The sequence below is a fragment of the Lepisma saccharinum genome, chromosome 1, assembly GCF_977018435.1.
Source record: "Lepisma saccharinum chromosome 1, izLepSacc3.1, whole genome shotgun sequence".
Taxonomy (NCBI): domain Eukaryota; kingdom Metazoa; phylum Arthropoda; class Insecta; order Zygentoma; family Lepismatidae; genus Lepisma; species Lepisma saccharinum.
The window spans coordinates 174,285,366-174,304,729 of record NC_139229.1 but is presented as its reverse complement, the minus strand read 5'-3'; the positions used below and the strand labels follow the sequence as shown (position 1 = coordinate 174,304,729).

General features: G+C 39.1%; 1 protein-coding gene across 1 annotated transcript; it reads left to right on the top strand.

Moving 5' to 3' along the window:
* The first annotated feature begins 1,128 nt into the window (after positions 1-1,128).
* Positions 1,129-16,928, top strand: LOC145987241 (venom protease-like). The gene is made up of 7 exons (XM_083121763.1): positions 1,129-1,267; positions 4,974-5,228; positions 7,313-7,407; positions 8,292-8,401; positions 10,014-10,273; positions 15,251-15,414; positions 16,764-16,928. Exons 1-7 carry the CDS (start codon positions 1,129-1,131, stop codon positions 16,926-16,928), a joined length of 1,188 nt encoding a protein of 395 aa, XP_082977889.1.
* Positions 16,929-19,364: the final 2,436 nt, after the last annotated feature.

Below are 19,364 nucleotides of genomic sequence, written 5' to 3'. Positions count from 1 at the left end.
AAGTTTTTTTTATCCCAGCAATTGAGAAAAAAAACAAGGGAAATCCACAGGGTGGCTTCGTTGAGGAATGTGATCTCTCGGAACATATGTGTGAGTAAGTACAAAGATATACAGGGTGGGCCAAAAGTCCCTTACCACCCCTTGTAAAAATTATTTTAGTGGAAATTGATGAATAACAACCATGTGTGACCATATTAGGCCTAGGGGGAATTCATAAGGTGGGGGTGCCCTTGACGGCGGCCATCTTGAAAGCCGCCATCTTGGATACAAGTCCAGTTTTGTAAATGGGAAGGTAGGCATGCGATACATGATTTTAGGCTAGAATTTGATAAGGAAAACAATGGTGAAGTCGTAATGTTGAAATCTTCATTTGTTAAAAAGTTACAGGCATTCAAATGTTGGAATCACACTTTTACATATGGTGCTCTACGTGCTCTACGTGAGCGCCCTCCAGCGCCACGCACGTGTGTAGTCGTTCACCCCAATTGTCCATGACCCTGCTAAGTGTGTCAGGTAAAATATCAGCACAGGCTGCAAAGATCCTTTCTTCCAGGTGAGCAACCTTCCTGATCTTCTCGGCGTATACCTTGGCCTTTAAATGACCCCACAAATAAAAATCCAATGGAGTCAGATCGGGTGAACGTGCCGGCCACTCAATGGGACCACGACGCCCGATCCACCGTCCAGGAAATTGTTCATGCAGATAATCACGGACGTTTAATCCATAAGGGAAATGTGCCATCCTCGGACAACACGGACGGCAGGATGAGATCACGCAACATTGACAAATAATGATCAGCATTAAGGTTACCAGGAATGACGAATGGACCAATTAGTTTGGTTCCCCATAGGTCGCACCACACCATAACTTTACCAACTCCTACCAATTTACAGGGGTCAACCCAGTGAAGATTGGTAGCGGACCAATAGCGACAGTTTTGTTTGTTGACCTCTCCTTGCACATAAAAATTCGCTTCGTCGGAAAACAGGATTTTTGAGGCGAATGTGGGATCTGCTTCAAGTTGGGCAACTGCCCAGTCACAGAATTCCAAGCGTCGATCTGGGTCGTCTTCTGATAAATAATGTTGAAGTTGCAATTTGTACGGATGCCAATTGTTTTTCTTTAGGATGCGTCTGATGGATGTACTGCTGACACAACATGCCACTGAGAGGCGACGAGTACTGCGGTGTGGTGATGTTGCAACAGATGCCAACACTGCTATGGTTGTGCCTTCGTCTGTTGCAGTAGTGGGTCTTCCAGACCTGGGTTTGTCCGCTACTGAACCAGTATCCATGAATTTCTGGAAGAGGTTGGCAACACTCACATGAGACACAGGATGTCGATCTGGGTGCTGTTCATTAAATTCAGCTGCTACAACCCTTGCACTCCTTCCACCCCATGCCCTTATTAACTCTTTCCTCTCCTCTGTGGTTAGTGGCATGATTTAGGCACCTGCAACAAATAAAAAATGAAGGTGTGATTCCAACATTTGAATGCCTGTAACTTTTAAACAAATGATGATTTCAACATTACGACTTCACCATTGTTTTCCTTATCAAATTCTAGCCTAAAATCATGTATCGCATGCCTACCTTCCCATTTACAAAACTGGACTTGTATCCAAGATGGCGGCTTTCAAGATGGCCGCCGTCAAGGGCACCCCCACCTTATGAATTCCCCCTAGGCCTAATATGGTCACACATGGTTGTTATTCATCAATTTCCACTAAAACGATTTTTACAAGGGGTGGTAGGGACTTTTGGCCCACCCTGTAGTAGTAAAAACAAAAAAAAGAGAGGGGAGGGTTCTGCGAATGCTAGGAAATAAAAAATCATGCCGTTTATTCCTAGTTACATGGCAACTTTAGTCAGACTACTAATCATAGCACATACGTTCACATAACAAAATTAAAACAAACTTAACATTCACTCAAGAAAGCTCGTTTGTAAGGTGTGACTAAGGACAATCGCTCATGGGAATTTCCGGAAATAGCATTTCCTGTAGAATGAATACGGTACCTCACAAGCGAGCATTTCCTCTCAAATTGTCTTCTTTTTCGTTTGGGAATCTCGTGCTCTTTGCTTTCGCTTCTTCACGATCAGCCAAAAGTGGAAGAAAGCGACTTCAAATACCCAACCAATCTTCCGGTTCCAATCTTTCTTTCACCACATACAAAAACTTTACTTTTTTTTCTTTTTCAGTCGAGATAAAAATCTTTTATGGACACCTGCATCACCTAAAATATATCAACTGAGCATTCTTCAGGAAAAACCTATTGAATATTGAAGGGTCATTGGCCACAGCAGGAGGAAATGACTTACTACTTTTCAAGTAGTTTTCCAAGGCGTTAACACCACCTACGCTTATCAAAATCAAGTGGACTGTGGTCGATATTTTTCCACTGAAAACATTTCCGGTTTCAAAAGAGATGGAGGAAAACTGCCCAAACTGTAGATGCAAACGACAAAACAGCTAGAAAAGATTTGTTTGTTAACTTCATTCCCAGAAAAAATGTTTCCGTTTACTTCCGTCACGCGCGCCACCTAGCACTTTCTCTACGTCACAACAGTAGAACCACGGAATCGGAAGTAAATTAAACAAACTGATAGTGTCAGTTCCGGAGTGTGAATTCCCTGCTTCAGATGAAAACAAAATGCATGACGTAATCGGTCTATGAATTATGCATTATAAAAATACAGGTAACTTGTATATGAGAATAGTTTGGAGTTGTGTGTGTGCGCGCGTGTGTGTGTGTAAAAATTATCTGCCATTTCATTCAACATGGTTTACTGTGCGGTTGTAGTATGTGGATTAGTGTTACTTATTGTACCAGATTTTTCAAAGGGGCAAACGCCTCTATTTGGTAAGTTCAAATGATTATGGTAAGAATAGGCGCAGGTAGCCATAAACATATAGTGATACGTGCCACCTAATATATGTCTACAATATATACTGATTGTGCAAATTGTTTTATGTTATTTAAATTATCGCTACTTTAAATTTTCTAATATTTTCACACTAAAGGCGGCAAGGCTCATTACAATGTAATGAAAATTATTACAAATTTGGATAGTTATCTGTAAAATAACAGCACGCTTTCAATTCACGAGTTTTACCTAAGTACCTAGATACAACTGAATTTGCCTAAAAAGAATAGCTATTTTTAGACATTAATTATAAATTTGATGGGATTTTCACAGAACAGACTGCATTTCGAGCGAAGCAAGCAAGACATTTTTAAAATCTACTTATTTGCAAATTGACAATAATGTGAATTTCACAGGAGCCAATACTTTCACGTGGCACCTGGACTCCACGACTTTCATTCCTTTGCAGCTTTGTTCTCTTTTTTCTCCTTCGACATTCACTTTGTCTCGAGGACCGACCCCTCGCTCCCCTGGTTGTGATTGTATAGTAAAATATTGGACACGTGGAATTCAAATTCCACTCAAACAATAATTTCTCTCTCTGAAAAACACTTACATCATGGCACCTCCTGTGTGCATGCCTAAAATTAATTTAATTACATTAAATATAACAATATATATATATATATATATATATAAAGCAATCATAAAATCCTATTTATTTCCTATAATGTAATGCATGGCTTCCAAATCAAATTTTTGAAATGAAGGTTGCAAATGCAGAAAACTATTTCTGTATCATGATTTTAAATCATTTTTAATCTCTACCAAAGCTGACCTAAACACACGGCCATGAAATTAGGCGGGTGGCAGAAGTTCGCGCTGTTGCCACGTCGGAGCACAACCCCGTGTGTTTGGACGTTTAAGAGAATTAAAGATCTCGTCGTAGGGTTGGTCTTTGAAACCCATGAGATACAAACTGACAATATTTGCTCGAAAGGTCAGGGGTGACAACTGTATGTCCAGGAGAGAGGTTGGTCTGGGACTCAAACTAGGCAACGCAGCCCGGTTGGCGTTGCCACACAGTGGGCGGGAACCAGCTACTTTTGTCCCGCTCTCGCTTGGCTTTCCTTATATGTGGCACCAGCGCAATTCTGCCCAGCCGCCTATTTTCATGGCCGTGCGTTTATGTTAACATTTACCACAGATAAACGTATTATATATAATAACTATAATATGTTTGTCTGTGCTTTTAAACTTGGAACATCGATGAAGAGTTACGTCTTGTGGTTATATCTGAAAGGAATTTCAGTAATGTGACATTTATTTTTTTCCCAAGCATCTTCGAGTATGCATTGGAGAGACAGCAGCTATCGATGTGATAATATATAATTGGTACTTACGTAACATAGAAGTATAGAGATTAACATAACCTAACCTCTTGAATATGCAACTTTAGATAAGAGCTTAAATGTTACTAGCAAAAGGTAAAATAAACAAAAAAGAAAAAGAAAGTAACTTAGTAAGCTAAAGGAAAGATGGATTAAGCTTTTACTGATTTTTCTAATGAAAACTGTTCTATTAGCTTCATAGAATTTGGAAAGCTTAACAAAAAGCGAACATGGATAAGTAGTGTGTAAAGCAGCAATCTAGGACACTAATAAGTATATCTCATCGAAATGCAAACTTGAAAAATACAATTAGGCTGAAATATCCTTTTGGAACGAGATACGGAGTAACGAAATATTACCACTTGTCACGAAACAACGCAAATTAAATAATTTTATGGCAAACTGGAATTTCGTGTATTTTTATGAAAATATGGATTGTGTATATAAGGTCTCCTTACATTAACTCAATACATATTTTAACAGAAGTTGCTAAATAATCGTGGTTGAAAGCGGTGAAGTACCCATGAATATGACTATTCCGCAAAATCTTTTTCAATTTTCCGTGTATAGTCAGTCATTTTTAGACAAAGTTTAGTTGGTGGGAGATATAGAGTAACAGACTTTTCAAACAACCCTCGTATATTTCTACATTAAAGTTCAGTATCGATTGAACAACGCGTTTGCTTCTACGTGTGATTCTCTTGTTATTTTTAGAAGGCTGCAAGTGCAAGTTGAGCGGAAGTGGTTACACAGCTATTTGTCGATTGATTACCGATTGTCCGTCAGCTCTACAGAGGTTAAAGTCCAAGAAGGAGAAACCGCAGAACTGCGGCTTCAGGGGGTTTACTGAAATCGTCTGCTGTGAAGATGACATCATCATCGATGGAACCAAGCCACAGAACACAACAACGGAAATTCCAGAAACGAATACCGGCAGGAGGGCAATGTCAAGGCGAAAAAGCGAGATAGGTAAATAACAAGGTTAACCTTCAAATTTCTGAAGTTAAAAACAAAGTTCGTGCATTTTCCGCTTTCAGGATCAAGTTCTGATAGAGGCTTGTTAGAGGCCGAAAGACGATTTTTGTGTGTTGCATTCTTTGTTACAACCAGCGGGTCGACATAGAATTTCGTTCAGTCGGGCTCAAAGATAGGCAAAATACTTTCAGGTGAGCTTTACATCCATCGGTGGTCATGTTTGCTAATTTAGGATGCTCTCTCTCTCTTTCTAGTGTCTCATTCTCATTCTCTCTTACTCTGTTTCGATCTCTTACTTCTATTTCTCTATGCCTTTCCTTCTTTCTTCATTTTTGCTTGTCTTTCCTCGCCCTCTATCGCTCTTTCTTCCCCCACCCATCTCTTTCCATCTTTCTTTCTCTGTTTCTCCTTGGTTTTTAACCTCCATCATATTTTTCTTTCTTCCTCTCTCTCTTCCTTGCTTTCTCTGCATATCGCTCGGTTTTTGTCTCTCGATCTCTCCAGTCCATTCCTTCTATCTGTGTGTATGTGGATCATTACCCAACGCCGAAAATATGGGACCATGTTTCTAAAATTCTTAAAAATGTATTTTTCATGCTTACGAAATCCATGTCATGACTAGACTTCGAATTTTTAGGTTCTAAAAAGCATGCTTTTAGGTTCCTAAAATAGGATCGAAAAATCTTAAAATGGGTTCGAAAAACTTAAAATAGGTTCTAAAAATCCTAAAATAGGTCCTAAAAAATCTTTAGTTAGGCTCGAAAAATCCTGAAGTAGGTTAAAAAAAACTTAAAATAGTTCCAAATTCCTGAAAAATGCTGATTAGGTCTAGTCACCGGCAATGAAAATGGGACACTTATATCCTGAAATACGCACTATTTTGCATAACGTTGTGTGTGTTGCCTAACCCTACGGCGATGGCAGAAGTTACCATTGGAAATTTGCTATTAGACTCCACTCTTCGTCGTATAGTGAGGCAACAATCTTTTTTAATGTTATCCACAGTCAAACTCCGCAATTTTGTTTGTGAGGATCATCTTATAGGCTATGCTGAAAATAATCTTTCAACAAAAACATAGTCAGTGGTGCAAACTTCAATGCTGCAATGTTAGTTTGCAAGGCGTGAATGTCACAAAGCACCGCAGTGACGCGAAAGTGAGCAAGACCACACAGATCAGACCACTTTGGATTGTACAGGTAACAGGCACCAGACATTTAGCTTTGCTTAGAGCTTTGAAAAATCACCAAGGACTTGGAGGAAGGGAAATCAACAGAGAGTTTGTTTCAAACAAGTTCGTCATTGAATTTTTTCCTGACCAAACAAAGCAAATGCCTCTGTGTAACATAAAAATTCTGTAAAACCTTTAAAAATATATAAAAGCCTAAAAAAGGCTTGATTTAGGCACATAAATCTATAATAGGTTCTAACAAGCAAAATAGTTTTTTTAGGCACTATAAAACTTCATCAGTTGTTGCGTTTTTTTAACGAGACGCGGACATAACTTATTATTTCTTACATACCTGTAAAGGAAAAAATAGGTTAAAAAACTAAAATACGAGGTCTAGTCATGATATTGGTCCACTGGCCAATTACCTTTAAAAAAGAAAAATGTTCAGTTCACACTAATTAGCAGTTCACACTTAGTACTTTAAAAGGGATGAATGAAAAATAAGTCAAACACACAGTTTAAATATACAGGTTCATGTGATAAGAGTGTTACTCTTAAGGACAAAAATAAATTGTTTATTCGTTGCTATAGAATGCGAATGTAGATGTATAATTTGACTTTTTTTGTCCTTTCTTTTTTCACGCCATTCTCTACTTCCTTTGATAAATCGCAACTGAGGAGAGTGAAAGATGAGACGAAAGTGTTGAAGGGTTAAACACTGCCAGTCCAGGATTCGAACCTAAAACATGTGGCTAGATCAGGGTGAATACACTCGAACCGAAAATAGTTAGATTCGGAAGATAGCTAGTACGCAAGATGCTTAAATGATTTCCAAAATACAAATTGAATGAGTAAATTATCTTTTTTAGTAGTTCAGTTACATGCTTTTAACGCTCTTTTTTTATGTAGCCTGTGAGGAGTATAGTAGCAGCAAATGCCCTGAGATCGTCGTGCCTCTGATAGAAAATGGAGAAGATGCAGCACTTGGAGAATTTCGACACATGGTGAGTGCACGATTGAATTTTCAATTTCGAGTATCAACATTTTAGAGTGCGATATCTAGGCCTAGTGGTAATATCACAATCCAAAGAGAAAATTCAATGTAAAATTTGATTTTTTTGTGATAATTTTCAGACACTCGTAAACACACACACACACCGCGAAAGAAACTCCTTATTTAACATGATTCAATTGAAGGAAAAGGCAGCGTTGGTCACCTAAGTTTCAGGTAACTTTAGTACAGTCACCGGCAATAAGAATGGGACACCTAGATCCTGAAATACTCGCTTCCCTGTAAGGCGATGTGTGTTGCCTAACTATACGGCGGTGGTAGAACTTTTAATTGAAATTTTGCTATTAAAATCCATTTAACACCGTAGAGTTAGGCAATACACACGACGCCAGGGAAGTGAATGTTTCAGGATCTATGATGTTCCATTTATTATTGCCGGTGAGTGTACAAATAGGAGAAACTCAAATGTGGTGCATGATATACGTAGAACAATTAATTATCCTTTATGTTTCACCAAGTTGTAAGTCTTAGTTTTCACTCTCATTTTGTTAATTTGCCCGTTCAATTAACGTTCAAGGCCCATCGGTGTCATTCGTTCTTGTAGTGCTTAGTTTAGTTGTAAAGATCTCTCTCTCTCTCTCTCTCTCTCCCTCCGTGTGTGTGTGTGTGTGTGTCTGTATATCCGTCCCTCCGTCAGCTCGTCCCCCTTTTAGGGACAAACCACCAATGAGTTTATCGACAAAGTTTATAAGCTGATGAACTTTATCAAGAGTGATATTGGAAATGTTTTATTATTATTATTATTATTATTATTTTATAAGCATTACGCAATGGTAAACACTTTATAATAGTATAAATTATTACTTTTCTTCTCAGGTTCTTTTGGGTTACGAAGGAGAATCTGATGTTTCGTGGGATTGTGGAGGAACGTTGATCAGCGACCAGCATGTGCTTACGGCCGCTCATTGTGCCTACAATTCGCAAGGGTATGTAAACTAACAAGAGGATGTGCTATTCATTATTATAATGGTACAGTACCTGTTTGAGTAAATGCATTTCTGCTATTGGGGGAAGTTTGCAGCACATTTTACATCGATGGCAATAAGTGAGGAAAATGAAATCAAATTTTTCCATACTTAACTCACAAGAAAAAAAAAATACAATTGTCAATCAACATTGACCTGCAGTGCACCATGATATCATAACAACAAAAATAATAAATATAAGAAAAACCATAAGGAGGATTTCCGTAACAATATTTTTCGCACAGAACCAACTAAAACTACTCGCTTTAAGGATATGAGGAACAGTTTCCATGTCCAGCCAGTCGCGAGGACCCGAAACTACTACTCCCCACGGACCTTTCCTCGCGACGAGCTGGAGAAAGAGAGGTCTGTGCAGTGGATGGTTGTAGGAGGGGGTGAAAACTTAGCATTACGCTTATGGGAGTATTATTTTAGTTGTTCTCTTGGGAATACCAAACTTCCGATGGTGTAACTTGTTTATGTTATTTATCTGAGTTATTTAACCCCCCAAAAAGTCAAAATTCCATGAACGGCCATGTTTGAACCGATGATGTAAAAAAGGGGGTGCATTTCTAACCACTGATATTTTATTTACAGACACCCTGCAGGTCTACACATTAAAAAATAATTCAAGCCTTAAACTAAACTCCTTCATTAAAAATATCGGGCTTAAAAATCCAAATTTTTAACTATTGTTACCCAAATTTCCACCATAATTTTCGCACTTAGGATGAAATTTTTAGCAAAACTTACTTGAATATCACAGAAAGTATGCTTTGTTTGCTGCAATAGGAATTTTGTTTGAAATCTCTAGCTCTAACGGTTTTTGAGATGTTAAGATTTCCATAAACTGCTACGTGAGCAAAAAAAGCCATGCGCCATGTTGGAAAAATTGTTGCCTCAGGAGAACTAAAGGCAATAATTTTTGTTTCTGATATCTAGAAACATGTACAAATGTACGTGTATACACTAACAATGATTTTTCTCTAAAATGGTCATGCAACCAATTATTTCAAAATTGGTTGATTTGATATGGAATGACCCTGAAGTTGTTTGTCCATTAAGGAATAAATGGGATTCTATAAATAATTATTCATCATATTGTTTACAGATCGTATCTAGCTTAATAATCAACTTAGAAACCCGCTTCCACTTGTAGCACGGGGAGAAATTCATACTCTCTCATACTGTTTAAGTTTTCTAAGTAGGACTGCAAATTAAAATAAATGCATATCTGGTGCGAACTGTCACTCTTCGACTTAAATGTGATGTAGATACTTACGTAGACAAAGACGTAGATTATTGTCCAGTGTTACAATTTACTACAAAACAACATTTTTTTAGAGTTTATATTGCTAATTTTGTCATAACTTAAGGGAGGAAACCAGTTGCTCCCTCTCACTTCGCGATTAGCGAAAAATGGCATAAAAACTAAGTAAAATAAAGCAAAATGAAATCAATTTTTTACAAAAACCTCTCGCACTATAAAATTGATAGTAAAAATTCCACTTTTTTCTGTGTTATCTTTTTAATTTATTTTATAAATTTATAAAATGTGGTTCGATTTCTACAGGAAGTCGCCAGTAGTAATTCGCATGGGGGACCTCGACGTCACAACAGAAACTGACGGTGCTACGTCACTGGAGCTGCGAGTGGCTGACATCACCCCTCACCCGGAATACGACCCTCCGAAATCTTACCACGATTTGGCAATCCTCAAGCTTACAGAGAAAGTGACATGGAATCGAAACATCTACCCAGCTTGCTTGCACGGAGAAAATGAGATACCTCAGGAAACATTGTTAGCTATTGGATGGGGACAGACATCTTTCTGTGAGTATTTATTATTGTTACTAGGAATTTAAAAGATATAATATTGTTGCTTTCTTTTACTGTCTGTAAAATTAGGCTTTATTGTCTGTAATAGAATTGCTCCAGATCAGGTACGTACCAGATATAGCATAACTACCTAGGTACGTATATAAGCAGAAAGCTGTGATGTAATTTTTTAACAGTCCTCTGAGTGTCATCATGTTAAAGCACAAAAGTTAACCTCAGTGCCCCCAAGGTTCTACACATAGAAAGTAAAGCCCGCATCACACGGAACTGGATACCCAGTAGGTATGCCCTAGTTGGCGCTGGACTGGGTACCAATTTGATAGTTTTCGCCTCACACGATACTTATCAGCGTACTTGTCGATAGCCTTTTGTTCTCATACGAGGGAAGTTGTAATGGCTGTATGTAAACAATGTATCACTTCAAATTTTTAAAAGCCGATAACTATTCAACCGAGAGGAATAACGTTCCGTATAACACGTTATTAGATACAAAACAATGGCGCTGCTTAAATACATACTTTACAACGTTTACTGTACACGTATGGAAGAATATTTTAATTGTTTCAAACGTAAACACCGTACACTCAGCATAGATGGTGGCCTTTCATGCTGTATACGTTATACATTGCTGGAGTAACACTCGGAAACCACAGACAAAAGCGCTCCTTTGCACACTCACAGATTATCTTAACATGGCGAAACTTTGCTCTGATTGGCTGTTCCACATAATCCAGTCGAGGAAAGCAAGTAGCAATTAGAACATGTCCTATTCCTCCAAGCCAGTCAAGCAGTTAGCCAGACGGCCATGATTGCTACCTAGAAAGTTAGTTCAGCGCCAACTAGGGCATTCCTACTAGAAATCCAGTTCCGTGTGATAGGGGCTTTAAAGGCATGAAAATTTAATCTATTTGATGCATCAGAATCACATCGATTGATACATTAATGTGTCGTTTTTTGCCTTTGCCAAGAATCAGGTTTACAGTTTGATGCATTTTGTATATCATTTGCAATAGGATCGCCAAAGTGTATCATAATGCAACCGGGTATTTTTTCTGTCGGGTTATACTTGAATGTATCAAATTCATGCATTTTTATGCACCTTCCTGCAGTTTTCTCGGTTTCGCACTTAAACAATTGGTCTGAGCTACAGAGTGAATGCATTATTTGTTTCAGTTGACAAACCAAAGTTTACTGTGTGTAGCAAATCCACCAAACAGGGACATGGTAATATAATACTATTTAGACCTTCAAGGTATTATGAGCAGTGCTCGAAGTGAGGGGGGATGCGGGGGTATGGTATACCCCAGCTAGCAGACTTTTTGCAAGGCAAAATGTTTGTCTCATTGCTACCATGTTAAAACTTAGGAGCACCCCCCCCCCCCCCCCAGCTAGACCGAAGCCTCACCAAAACAACCTCCAGCTAGAAATTTCCACTTCAGGCGCTAATTATGAGGTATAACTTTGTTAGCTATGCATTTTCCCAAATATCAAAACTTTAAAATTTTGAAAAATGTTAGTAAAGTTCCTGTTCATGAATTCTTGTATTACCGATAAGCTAAGAACTATACACTGCAATTTCATCGTAAAGCTATTATTTGTGTTTCGCAACATGCCATAATGGTACATCACGGACACTGCCGGCTTATAATGAATACATTGACTTTCAATGGAATCTTTACAAGCCGGCAGTGTCCGTGACTGTACATAGGGGGGTCTGGTTGTAGTGCTCCACATATTCTCGATCCTGAGCAAGCATTTCGTTGACAGTTCCATTATAATGGTTACTATAAATGATTCATAGAATTTCAAAGCACTGTATTCTCAAAATCATTACACATACAATAATGATTGATAGGTACCCTTCACCCTCTGTACCCCCTCGAGAAATTGAGAATTATTTTGCATGGTTTATGAAGATGATGTTTCTAGCTCGCCGAAATGTGTTATTGTGAAGTAAAGTATGTCTGTTACCTTAGCGTGAAGCAGAACAGCCCGAAGGCTTCGCGCAAGTGAATATAGCAACCAACACGACATTCCACAACAGCAACTATAATTTTACGTCGTTAGGTTATGTGCTGATAGCAATTTCCGACGTGTTCTTTCGCTACTTTAATGTGCATAAAAAAGTTTTTTAGTAATAGAGATCGACGAAAGTTCTCCGAGATTGCAGGTTTTGCATAAGGTGGGCCATACTTTGGGATAAAATATCTCGGTTATTTGTGTTTCCCAAGAGATGGAACCAATTTTAAATTATGTAAAACATCGAAATCTGTCGATTTAAAAAAATCAACGGGGCGAACGGCCCCTGATTGATTTATGAGGTCCGGCAACTAAACCTGACGGATTTTAATTACAAATAAAAACAAAACTCATTCGTGCAACGAAGTCAATTTAATACATGTTGCACTCCATCTCAAAGCTAGCGTTGTTGCCTTGTAATCAAGGTGTCCCGGGTTCGATACCCGGTGGAGGCACAAGTGGTTCGGATCCCACTTTAAACTGTAGGTCCAGTCCCGATTAGCCTTACTGTGCATAAAGTGGACTTAAAACAACAAATCAACAATCCATCTCAAAGCATTTTAGGAAAATAGCATGAGTGGCAGTTTCATGTAGTTTCTTGACAAGGACACTTCATTTTTTGAATGACTCCTCAAAACAGACCCGAACGTATTCGATGTTCTCGGGATTTTGAACCTTACAATGTTCTTTTCATTGCTGATCCCCTCTTCTTGAAGTTCCTTACCCACAGTAAAATGGTACTCCGAATGGGAACATGCAGATTACGGTGAATGTCGTTACCTCGAGCAACTTTCGTTGTGTTGATTTAAAAACCGTGAGATTCAGTTGCCACGCCTCACAGGTGTGCTATTCAAAAAATGAAATGTCTTTGTCAAGAAACTGCATGAAACTGCCCATCATGCTATTTTCCAAAAATGTTTTGAGGTGTTGAACATGTATTAAATTGACTTCGTTGCACGAAAGACTTTTGTATTTATTTGTAATTTAAAGCCGTCAGGTTCAGTAAATTTTTCACCTTGAAAGTTAGTTGTACAGAAAGAATCGACGGTATTTCATTATTTCAGATTCAGGCTCAATTTCGTCTTAATCCGGCCCTGGAAAAGAGCCGGAAACTCACCAAGTTTTCCTGACACACTACAAATGATCTGTGCCCCGTTGGTGACACAACATATGTCCAAGCGGTAGTCGAGTTTGCTCGGTATAGTCGACGCGTTAGCTACGTTAACGAGCGGCTGGCTTTGAAGTCGATGGAGCTCGCCCACCAGCTCCAACAATACATTCACCGCACGGTTGAGACTCCACATGGACTTGACGAGCAAAATAACAGCTGCGCCCGTTGGCTCAAGGACTCCACGTGGAGTAGACGAGCAGAATGACAGCTGCGCCGATTGGCTGAAGGTTGAGTGTGATTGGACGAAAACAACCCGCCCGCTGTTTATCCCCACCCACGTTCGTGGCGGCATCTCCCTTCAGATCTTACACGTTAACCAAGTAAACGCGTCAACTATACTGGATTATCAACACGCTACAGGAAAATATAGTATTCACAATATTCGTACGCCAGATGGACAGAAGTTACAAAGGCTGTCGCAACACTGCCTATGGTTTCGGCACTAGTCACGTCGTGAAGGATGACTCATTCTGTTTCCGTAGCAAGTTGTCACATGTTGCGAAACCTAGTTAGTGAGCAGCTGTGTTGATTTACGTAGAACGTGTTTCGTTTATCCCTCCAGGTTTTTGTGCAAAACATTGCTTGTCGCGATGTGTATTCAAGATGAACGGCTACATGCCATAAAATTTTGTTGGCGTTTAGGGAAAAGTGCTGCGGAAACATATGCAATGTTTCAACAGGCATATGCCGATCAAGACAGAGCCACAGTATTACCAAGGAGTCATTGAGACTCTGGGCCAGCACGTAGCAAAAAAGAGGCCGCATTTGAAGAACTCCTTCATATTGCACCACGATAACGCACGCCCGCATACCGCGCGGGCTTTTCAGGATTACGCGACGAAGAGAAAAATTCAAATTTTCCCGCATTCAGCATACAGCCCGGACCTTGCACCCTGCGACTTTTGGCTATTTCCACTTTTAAAGACCGCTTTACGTGGTCGTCATTTCATGACGAACAAAGAAGTGATCACCGGAGCGCAAGTTTTCTTCAGTTCGCTACCTGACGGCGAATTTTCAAAGACATTCACAAAGTGGCAGGAGCGTATGGACGCTTCCTTAGCTGTCAATGATGCTATTTTGAAAAAGATGTACGTCTACTCGATATGGCTGATTCTGAATAAAAATTTTGTGGTTTGTAATATTTTTGTTTCATTTTTATGATTCTTGGAGGGGTCCATGTACATGCTTGTCTTTTAACTGCTACGCAGTCACGACTTTTTGACCTATTGCGCTCATTTTGATCTCAATCGGCAGATAATGAACCAAATTTGCACCCTAGTACATTTGCTAGCCAATGGAGGTCGCCGTTTACCTATACAGGAATTAGTCTCACCTTCTCTGCGACAGCCTTTGTATATTAAACTATTCACTACTTGCATCTCGCTTCATATTTTGTTCTCGACCCACAAAAGGACAAACTTAATCTATCTATCTATCTATCTATCTATATATCTCTCTCTCACCCAGACCTTCAAATTTAAAGTATACGTTTCAGAGGGATGACGGATGCTAGAAGACACCCAGCTACCTCACAATTTTCCACATAAATAACAACTTCTATACGTATATCGTTTGCAATTGTTCTCGAGAATATACACCTCGGCGGCGAGTGCATTGACCAGCCAATCCTTACATGTTAAGAAAATATTCAATACCAGCTAACCACCTACCCCTGGGTATTAGGAGTGTTATGTTTGCGTGTGTATCTATAATGCACATTTAAAAATTGATAAGATTTTTTTACAAATGCCATTAACAAAGTACTTATCTTTTTACTGCAGTCGGACAGAAAAGTAACATCTTACAGAAGGTGAAGTTGGAACATGTCCCACTGAACCAATGCAACGAGTCTTACAGCAGCAGGCTTGGCAAAGAACTTCCTAACGGAATTCACAGTCAAATGCTTTGTGCAGGGGATCCAGAAGGAGTGAGAGACGCTTGCCTCGTAAGTAATTATAACCACAAAAGCTAAACAGTTCGAACAGCAGTTTATATTTAAGTTCTGTGTGTATATTATTAAACGAACAATTATTAAACTATCACGTCCACATGAAAAGAACAGGGAAAAAATTCTCAAACACTGGCACACACTGTCGTCAATCTTCTTCGTAACTGAATCAACAAATGAAGACAATGTAGCCAGTTCATACAGGAAGCTGATCGAGTTAAGAACAAAAATAACTCTGCCTTGAAATCTTCAATATTCAGAAGTGGTGCGTATTAATCTCTGTTTGTGATCGTGAGTTTATTTTTATGTCGCGTATTTCTCCAAACCATGGCAATATAAACACATTATGAAACGGACACAATTAAGTAAGTTTAAGCCTTCATTTTATCACAACACAGGCATGTGCAGGGATGGTGGGATCTAGCCCAGTATTGAACCCTACTGATGGCGTGCTGCTAATGCTCTTGCTTTGTAACAAAGGGGTCCCAGATTCGATCACTGGTGGAGGTATATTGCACGGTTCAGAAAGGGTAAAGACAAATATAGATAGAGAAAAAGAGCAAGAAAGAGAGAGGAAATCAGAGAAAGAATGAAAGGCAAAGAGAAAGAGTAGAGAGAGAAAGACAGATAGATTCTTATTGGCAATAACCAGTGAAATACCCGTGAACAAAGCTACAAAATTCTCGTGTAGCGTCACCGCAACACACGTTCTACTGCATTCTATATTACACTAATCTTCTTCTTCGAAGAAATACAGTATTTAAAAATGTATCAGTAGAATGCATTGATTTATTAAATAATATCACGGTATGAAAATATAAATTTAATCCAGAGTTTTAGGTAAAAATAATTTCACCAGTTTTTGTTACAAGCCCCTTGAATGCCACAGGTACCACACACACACCCAGCTCAGACTCATCTTGCTTCTACACACACACACATAGACGTCGAAATGCATCAAATCATGATTGATGAACTTTTGGTGTACGAATTGACTCAGTGTAACTTGTAATTGAGGTTTCTTTAAAATGATAGTGTCTGATCTTCTTAAATGATGCATTTCAGTGCATCAAACTGAGCAGTGGATGATAAAAAAGTACCCTTTGTGCATTTTGACGCACTAAAAGTGCACCCTTAGGAGTTTATGTACTTTAATGTGTTACTGGAGTCAACATACTTGTGTGGATTGACACATTTTGTCTTGTGTGTATTGGTTGATAGTTGCAAAGTATACGTGTATTAAGAATGAATAGTCTTCCAGAAACCTTTAACAGATCTTAAAAAGGATTGCTATTTTATTGTTAAACGTCTTGCAATTTTTTAACATACAAATCCTTTCGTTTCAGGGAGATTCTGGTGGTCCCCTTCAGTATCGTCTCCCTAATTCCAGATGCTCTTACAGCATTGTAGGGGTAATCTCCAGTGGCGCTGGATGTGCTTCCAGTCTTCCAGGCATCTACATAAGGGTCTCCGAGTATCTGGACTGGATAGAGAGCGTCGTGTGGCCCTGAGGTGGGAGAAGTATGGAGGTCCTTGAAGATATCTGAATTGACAGAGATTCCATCTCTGTGCAATATCACATCGATTGCCATCCGCAGAGTGAGGCAAATGCTCGATGGAAGAAATGTTCTTGATAGCATCAGTCAAGATAGCAGTACCTTTTCTTTGCCGCGAGTGTGTTTACAAGAAGTTCTTTTAGACAGATAATTTCCCTAACGTCTCTGGTTGTTCTGCATTTGCAGCTTGAGTGCGAGTCATAACTCTCGAAGCCACCAGTCAGCAATGAGCCGATGACGTCATCTCAAGACAACACCTATCGCTGACCCTGTTGCTCAGGCTTTAAGCTGTCGGCAGGCTCGTTAACTAGATCCGGGCAGTCAACTAGAGACGCTAAAAAATAATATGACCTATTATGTGAACAATCGATCCATGGAGGTCACAACCATCAAGTCACAGTCTGTAGATGTCCTTGCGTTCGTTTTCTCCAAGCAAGTTTGAAGTAATTATTGAAAATGTACTACAAGAAAAATGACATTTATGTAATACGTAGTATAAAAGTGATTATATTAATATATTTACATTCATTTGTGAACGCACAATTAATTATAAAAAAAAAAATATTCATTTGTAATCAATCTAACTTTATTCAATAATGTTCATGGGAGCAACAAATCCAGTGGGATTAAATCCAACGACGAATTTGTCTTGGGAGGTTTTCGGTGATCTTCAAATTGTAAATATCTGTTAATCATGACTCCGATGAACAGCGGAATGATAAAAGAGATGAAGGAACAAAACACATTGAAACATTATGCCTTACAAAGGATTTTAACCTAGGATCAGGCTACGCAACAGAGAAGAAATGGATTTGTTTGAATGTTTGATTAAGCTTTTTACTTAGTAACCGCAATCGAACACCTAAAAGTTTGGTAGCCTTTACTAAATTGGATAATTTTGATTATTTTTCTTTTACTAAAAGTATTCGGACTTTTTTTTCTCTCTGAGTAATCGCTCTGCAGAGGCGAAGGTGAAAATAAAATGTCGTTCAAAGATTAAGGGAGCTCTCAGACCCTGTGACAGTGCCACTTGGAAACTAACTTCAGATATAAAAGCAAACTTTCGTGCCGGACAGACCCGGCGTGTCGCCCGGAATGGGTCATTCGTGTAGCTTTATCACAAACCCATGCCTCTGGAGTGGAAGACCTTATTGTCTTCCATAAGGTGATTCGAAGCGGTTGGTTGAAAAATGACACTCACTGACGATAAACAATGCTGTATTGATTAAATCAAAGATTAAATGTATGTACAAACTTGCTGCAATGCAACGCGGTGGACGGAATGAAATCACCGCACACACTCCACCATATTGTCTCGCGAACTGTCTGAGCGTCACTCCCTTGGGTTTGAGAGTGCGCATAAAAACAAAACTGAAAGCCACTGACATCTATTGTTAACAATATCAAACATATTAATTAGGTAGTGTCTGCTGCCACATTGTTTTTCTGCTGGAACCTCAAAAAAGATGCACCTGGCAGTAGACTCTGTCTTTGTTTTATCGTGATTTCATCATGCTATGTATGCAATTACGTCTGTAACACATACTGTGAAGTTGTAGCGATTACTTTCACAAAAATGTTTTAAGATTAGGTCCCTTAGCATTCTTATAATAATAAACCTAAATGCTCTCGTAGTTAGGTTAGTTCTGTTAGCATTATAAAAATATCACTAAATGCTTTCTAAAGAAAAAGGTTCTAAATTACCTGTACATTCATTCCCACTAATCATAAACTTCCATTTCTCTCGTCTAAATCTGTTCTTAAGAATTGTAACATCCTCTTAGCAGACAAATTACGTGGCAGGAGCAAATTTGACGCTTATTCTTCCTTCTGCCACGTGCGTGGCAGCAGACTCGGCCTATTAATTATGATCTGAGACAACGTTCACTCGTGTTGTGACGTCATTGCGGTATGCTTTCGTTGTTAGGTTAGGCTTGTTAGGTTTAGTTCTCTTAGCAAAAATCATAACTTTTTGGTCAATTCCCGATGAGTAAAACCCATTCCTCAATATTTCTGGAGCAGGCGAACGAAAACAAGTCTCTGCGCAAGTTGTGGCGTGAGACGGCTCCAGCAATGAACACGTGAGTGCCGTTATGCGCAGCCTTGCTCCAGAGATATCTGGGACAGGGTATAGTAAAACATTAGCACATATAACAAGGCCACTAATCCCTTACTCTTTACTCTAATGTTAAATTAAACCTAAGATAAACTAGCTTAGGCATCTCACAGGAAAAGTACAATTAAACCCTACTCGTCATATAGTTGTGGAAAATTGCTTCGGAACGCTTCCGCTATGTGGCACCACCAGACGTTTTCCGTACGTCACAGCGAATAAGGTAAAGACATTACTTTTCAAAGGAACTCGGAAATGGTTCCCCACAACAAATGATT